Source organism: Littorina saxatilis, linkage group LG16, assembly GCF_037325665.1.
Source record: "Littorina saxatilis isolate snail1 linkage group LG16, US_GU_Lsax_2.0, whole genome shotgun sequence".
In the NCBI taxonomy this organism is placed as follows: Eukaryota; Metazoa; Mollusca; class Gastropoda; order Littorinimorpha; family Littorinidae; genus Littorina; species Littorina saxatilis.
The window spans coordinates 50,075,809-50,082,706 of record NC_090260.1 but is presented as its reverse complement, the minus strand read 5'-3'; the positions used below and the strand labels follow the sequence as shown (position 1 = coordinate 50,082,706).

At 41.7% G+C, this 6,898-nt stretch overlaps 1 protein-coding gene across 5 annotated transcripts in view; it reads left to right on the top strand.

The window, feature by feature from the left end:
- The window catches only part of LOC138951204 (uncharacterized), a 336,181-nt gene extending 331,877 nt beyond the window's left edge, over positions 1-4,304 (top strand). For all 5 annotated transcript variants that reach the window (XM_070322860.1, XM_070322862.1, XM_070322858.1 and 2 more), the window contains one exon: positions 3,058-4,304. In XM_070322860.1, the coding sequence (XP_070178961.1) occupies positions 3,058-3,332 (275 nt within the window). In that variant the 3' untranslated portion in view covers positions 3,333-4,304. The remainder of the gene's footprint in view (positions 1-3,057) is intronic.
- Positions 4,305-6,898: the final 2,594 nt, after the last annotated feature.

Below are 6,898 nucleotides of genomic sequence, written 5' to 3'. Positions count from 1 at the left end.
AAATCACCAAGAATAATAAACATATGCTCTGAAGCGGCGACATTTTTAATTGACTGATCAATGAGTTTCCAGTATTCTACATTAGAGTTAGGCGGCCTATAAAATGTACCTATTAACAGCGTATCCTGGTTTAATCTAGTTTCAACCCATACGGCCTCAAGCTGGGGGATCAGAAGGTCATCCCTTGGTTTGCACACAAGACTGTTTTTCACGTATACTGCTACCCCGCCGTGGGGGTCGTTAGGTCTGTCTTTACGAATTGGGGGGTGATAACCTTTAAGATGAATGTCGTCGTTAGAAGTAGTCTGTTGCACCACACTTTGAAGTAATCCCACACTTTGAAGTAAATTACTTCAAAGTGTGGGGATGTGCCCCACACTTTGAAGTAAACCCATTTTTCACTTCAAAGTGTGGGGGGATCTTCCCACACTTTGAAGTAAACCCATTTTTTACTTCAAAGTGTGGGGGGATCTTCCCACACTTTGAAGTAACTTACTTCAAAGCGTGGGACTTTTGCATCGCCTGTTTGAGCCTGATGATTTTGTCAAAAAAAATGGCAAAGTCTTTTGGATGAGTGAACAGAAAAAGTGAGCGAGCCAAGAAACATAGTGATGTTTGTTATCAGGCTTTAAGCAATGTCCCATTGTTGAGTGTGACGAAAACTCGTGGTGACGATTTTAAAACATGTTGGGTCACGCATGGTCCAATCTTACATGGTCCAATCTTACATGGTCCAACCTTACATGGTCCGACCTTACATGGTCCAATCTTACATGGTTCAATCTTGCATGGTCCAACCTTACATGGTCCAATATTACATGGTCCATATATATATATATAGTATTGGACCATGTAAGATTGGGTCACGCATGGTCCAATCTTACATGGTCCAACCTTACATGGTCCAACCTTACATGGTCCAACCTTACATGGTCCAATCTTACATGGTCCATATATATTATTGGACCATGTAAGATTGGACCATGTAAGATTGGACCATGTAAGATTGGACCATGTAAGGTTGGACCATGCAAGGTTGGACCATGTAAGGTTGGACCATGTAATATTGGACCATGTAAGATTGGACCATGTAAGATTGGACCATGTAAGGTTGGACCATGTAAGATTGGACCATGTAAGATTGGACCATGTAAGGTTGGACCATGTAAGATTGGACCATGTAAGATTGGACCATGTAAGGTCGGACCATGTAAGGTTGGACCATGTAAGATTGGACCATGTAAGATTGGACCATGCGTGACCCAACATGTTTTAAAATCGTCACCACGAGTTTTCGTCACACTCAACAATGGGACATTGCTTAAAGCCTGATAACAAACATCACTATGTTTCTTGGCTCGCTCACTTTTTCTGTTCACTCATCCAAAAGACTTTGCCATTTTTTTTTGACAAAATCATCAGGCTCAAACAGGCGATGCAAAAGTCCCACGCTTTGAAGTAAGTTACTTCAAAGTGTGGGAAGATCCCCCCACACTTTGAAGTAAAAAATGGGTTTACTTCAAAGTGTGGGGCACATCACCACACTTTGAAGTAATTTACTTCAAAGTGTGGGATTACTTCAAAGTGTGCAACAGTGGTCTCCGAAAGCCATGTCTCTGAGATCGTTATAATATCGTGGGTACTAGTCTCTGTTTCTATTATATCTAACTTGTTTCTAATACTTCTAGCATTTATGTGTATAACAGATAGCTCGCTATGTTTCTTATTTCGTGACGGTCCAGGGTTCGGGTGAATGTCGCCAGCAAGGCAGATCAGATAGCTGGCAAGGTTAATAAGTATTATATAGGAGAGGGACACGCTGACTGGTGCAATGTGGGTAAGCCCTTTCCCCCTTGAGGAGGGTCTGATGCTCCCAATAGGCTGTCTGTGAAGGGATACTACTTTCTCTCTCTTTTACTCTGCTAAGAGATTTGAACAAATCTCGGAAGAAAGTCTCTGCCTACTTTCAATTGTTTCTTTTCATAATTTCTGATGTTTTTATAATATGGTCACTGTGAAAGTTGCATCGCCCTTAAAGCGATCCAATTGAGTGGGCAGAAAACTTCTTCTTTACCAAGTCCTGTGTTTGAACAGCAGTGAAAAGTTGACCGCTTTTCCTGTTTAACCTTTTTTAAATAAGATCTCACTTGTTCGCGCATCCATTTCTGGATCTGCAGGCTGGTACAGAGTTACCTCTCTTTAGGTTTTTTCTTATTTCCCTTGTTTTAACCTAATTTCTTGGTTAGAACTTGTCTAAATTTCTAAATTCTTTCTTAATAAATTTCAATTCCACACTTTGGCCTTAAATCAAAGTGTTTCCCTTCACAGATATCCCTTTGGGGTTGTCAGATGAGGGTAGTCTCCCATGCCAACAGAGGCTACCATTCTGTGAGTGGTTTGCTTCTTAGTTGGATACCATGGGTTGACAACTCTCGCCATCAGTACCACCTGACCACTGATGAGACACATTAGTGTCGAAACACGTGTCTGGTCTAGGTACATAAACAATGGTCCTCCTCAGTTGCACTGGACATCCTTGTGATACGTCCCCCACAAAGGGACTTTGCTTGGATAGCCCTTACCCCTTGAGGAGGGTCTGATGCTCCCAATAGGCTGTCTGTGAAGGGATACTATTTTCTCTCTCTTTTACTCTGCTAAGAGATTTTAACAAATCTCGGAAGAAAGTCTCTGCCTACTTTCAATTGTTTCTTTTCATAATTTCTGATGTTTTTATATATATATGTGTGTGTGTGTGTGTGTGCGTGCGTGTGTGTGTGTGTGTGTATGTGTGGGTGGGTGGGTGTTTGTGTGTCTGTGTCTGTGAGTGTGTGTGTATGTGTGAGTGTTTGTGTGTGTGAATATGTATGTGTGTGTGTATGTGTGTGTGTGTGTGTGTGTGTGTGTGTGTGTATGTGTGTGTGTGTGTGTGTGTGTGTGTGTATGTGTGTGTGTGTGTGTGTGTGTGTGTGTGTGTGTGTGTGTGTGCGAGTCCTGTCTGCCTGTGCTGACTGCCTTGATGTATCCACATGACGCAGAAGTATCGCTGTGATGTTTTAGATTGCCCTGTATCAGACCAGCAGGCCGAGTTCCTGACCTATCCAGGCATTTACCTGCTGGCCAACTACGATTATGTATTCGATGCTGACGGTGAGCACGTTGACAATCTGGTGGACTGCCTGGCCGCGTGTGCAGCAGACGCTGGCTGCATCATCGCAGACTTCGGCATTATGCAGAAGAATTGTGCTCGGAATTCAGTCTCTCCTCTCGCAGACACCAGCAAGTTTATCAGACAGCATCTTGACTTTACTCTGTATCAGCAACGGTGCAAGTGACGAGGGTCAGTACCGCCTGTAAGGGTCCACGGGGGACCAACACAGCGACTCTTAGCCCCCCCCCCTCCCTCTCCTTCTTCCTGCTCTCTCCCTTTTGTTTTTGCCGTTTTAGTTGTTATATGCATCATATATATCTGATTTGGATCAAGTTGCGCGCGACATTTCTGTAAAAATACCTTTACGTTAGATTTGTTTTCTGACAAAAGCAAGCTATAATACCCGCTCGTCCTGATATGGCTCTGCGTAGTCGGCTGGACGTTAAGCAACAAATAAACAAACAAACAAATATAATACCCGCCTAAATGTTAGTTTAGGTGCACTTTTGCTCGTCGGAGGTTAATCCTGATTGGTCATTTAAATATTAAACGTTACTTTGAATACAATACAATACAATACAATACAATACAATACAATAACTTTATTAATCTCTAAAAGAGAAATTGCATTGCTGATCTTTTGTGTCCGTAATAATAACATACATAAAACATTCAAAAATAAACATAATTTCTTTGTCATTCATACATTCTTGTGTTCTTATACATTTCTTCAATTCATACATCAATATTCTATCATAATTATGTACATACATTTATTCTCTTTTAACAGTCTGTCTTCAAACGCATCTCAGAGAGGGAGGCTAGAGAGTTGTGTTGTGCCATAGGTAAAATCATGTGCTTAGCTATGAAGTAATGTTATTACATGTTATTTAAGGAAAATGAGTAACTATATGTACCAAGCGTATAACATCAGCAAAACTGAGAAAAAACACCAGCACATTAGTTATCACATAACAAAGTATATTAAAAAATACATAAGAAAGAATACTCAAAACACATTACCACAAACAGAAAAGTGTGTTTTTTCTCAAGAAAAAGGTGCTTATAATCAACTCTTGCATGTTACCTTTGCCTCTGTTGGTCTTGCCGGGGTGAAACACCCTCAAACAAGCAGCAATAAAAGTATTACATTCCAGTGTGTGTTTTCATTTCCATCACTGTGTGTGTGAGTGTGTCTGCGTGTGTGTGAGTGTGTGTGTGTGTGTGTGTTTGTGTGTGTGTGTAAGTGTGTGTGTGCTTGTGTGTTTGTGTGTGTGCTTGTGTGTGTGTTTTTGTGTGCGTGTGTGTGAGTGTGTGTGTGTGTGTTTGAGTGTGTGTGTGTGTGTGTGTGTGTATGTGCGTGTGTGTGAGTATGTGTGTGTATGTGTTTGTTTGTTTGTTTGTGTACTTGTGTGTGTATGTGTGCGTGCGTGCGTGTGTGTGAGTGTGTGTGTGTGTGTCTTTGTTTGTGTGTGTACTTGTGGTGTGTGTGTGTATGTGTGTGTGTGCGTGTGTGTTAGTGTGTGTGTGTATGTGTGTTTGTTTGTGTGTGTACTTGTCTGTGTGTGAGTATGTGTGTGTGTGTGTGTGTGTGTGTGTGTGTGTGTGTGTGTGTGTGTGTGTGTGTGTGTGTGTGTGTGTGTGCGAGAGGGAGAGAGACCAGCTAGCACAAACGGATAATCTGTAGAAAGGAGCGTTAAGCTGACGCCTAGTCTTACAATCTCTGTCTGCCTAACCAACCAAGTGTACATTAAGTAGATGTGCAACGCCAAGGCACTGCATACCCCAGCGAAAGACAAACCTCTCTCTCTCTCTCTCTCTCTCTCTCTCTCTCTCTCTCTCTCTCTCTCTCTCTCTCTCTCTCTCTCTCTCTCTCTCTCTCTCTCTCTCTCTCTCTCTCTCTCTCTCTCTCTCTCTCTCAAACACACACACGAACACACACACACACACACACACACACACACACACACACACACACACACACATACATCAAGTTATACACGAACAGAAGTACACACTCACTCACACGCACTCACTCACTCTCTCACACACACACACACTTCATACACACACAACACACCCCCATACGCACATATAGGCATACGGACATACACATATAATAATATAATGCACATAGAGACATACGGACATACACATATAATGCATTATTTGTTGTTTGTTGTGTCAATAACTTTACTGGTTCATGACAATAAACATTATTCTATTCTATTCTATTCTGTATTCTATTCTATTCTACACACCTTAAAGGCTGTTCTTAACCAGACGAACCTTTGGTTCGCGAACTAGGTTCGTGGGGTTCGGCGAACCTCAAGACTGGTTCGGGGAACTTGTCTTGGTTCTTAACCAGACGAACCTGAGTTTTCGAACTAGGTTTGGGAGGTTCGGCGAACTAGGTTCGGGGTTTGCAAGTCATGTCTTGGGAACCTTGAAGATCGGGCCGAACCTTTGACTCTTCTGCCAAGGAGGAAGACAAATTATTGAAAAACTGAATCTCAATGGCGGACGAAATCACCCAAGTCAAAATTACATTTTCTGAGATTTTATAAAAACAACGCTTGAACGAAAAGGTAGAATGGTGACTTCCGTTCGATTTCAAGTTAAGCTTTTCACTTTTCCGAGCAAGACAACCGCTGAGAGTGAAAAAACGCCGCTGTTCGACTTCGAAATTTCCAGTCGTAGACGACCTTCGCTTCTGCAGCATTGTGTTAGTGCAGGTGAGGCAGTGTTACTCATTTCGCTGAGCTCGTTTTCGTATTGTTGTGCATTAGGATCATCTAGTATGATATGAATAAAAGCAGGAATGACTTCGGCATGTAAACGCATTGATTTTGTCGAAATCAGCACAGCAGTAAGCTAGATTCTTTCTGCTCAATTTGTTTAATTTTTTTCTTCAAAAGTTTATGACTTTGATTTTGATTGTTTGTTTATCTCATCGGCACAACATCCATCAGGCAAAATATCAATATGTTGAATGATAACGTTGAGATAAGGAAGTTCACACATTTATCTGCTTGCAACAACAATCGCAAGGACAGATCTATCTGCTTCGTTGACTGCTAGATTTTCATTGAATTTCCCAAGTAATGATGATCTCGTTTTCAATTAGATCTGGACAGTGTTTGTGTTCTTAGATTCATGATTGACCATGCAGGCTGATTGAGATCATAACATTGTGTTTGTTTGTGCTGGTGCAATGTGCAGATCAAAGGGGACGGACCGCAGGATGACCCAGTGATCAATACAACTTGCGTTCACCACTCAACATTGTCTTCCACCTAACTCAAGGGCAAAAATGAAATCATTGTGCAATTTATGTCTGTGAAGATCAAGATAGTTGTTAGCTCTAACTGATCATGCTTATTATTATCAAGTTACATACACACTCCGCCCCAGCTCCACCCTAAACCCATAACAACACTCTCCAGTCCAACTACCCCCACCCTTCCGTGCAACATATGTTGCCGTCTGTACCTTGTTTGTGGTTATGGGGAGTGCTCAAATAGTTCCATAACTGTTAATATAAATTAAAAGTACTGAGAGTTTCATTTTCCATTGCTCACGTCACATTACACACTCCCTTTGCCCCATCCCCCACCCCCTCTCTCTTTCTATGCTCTCTTTTTTCATTTACTTCTTCTTCTCTTTCTCTCTCTCTCTACCTGTATAAATCAGCTCTCTGGTTGTTGCTTCTGTAAGTGTAATGTAAAGTTCTACATCTCTGCATTTGTA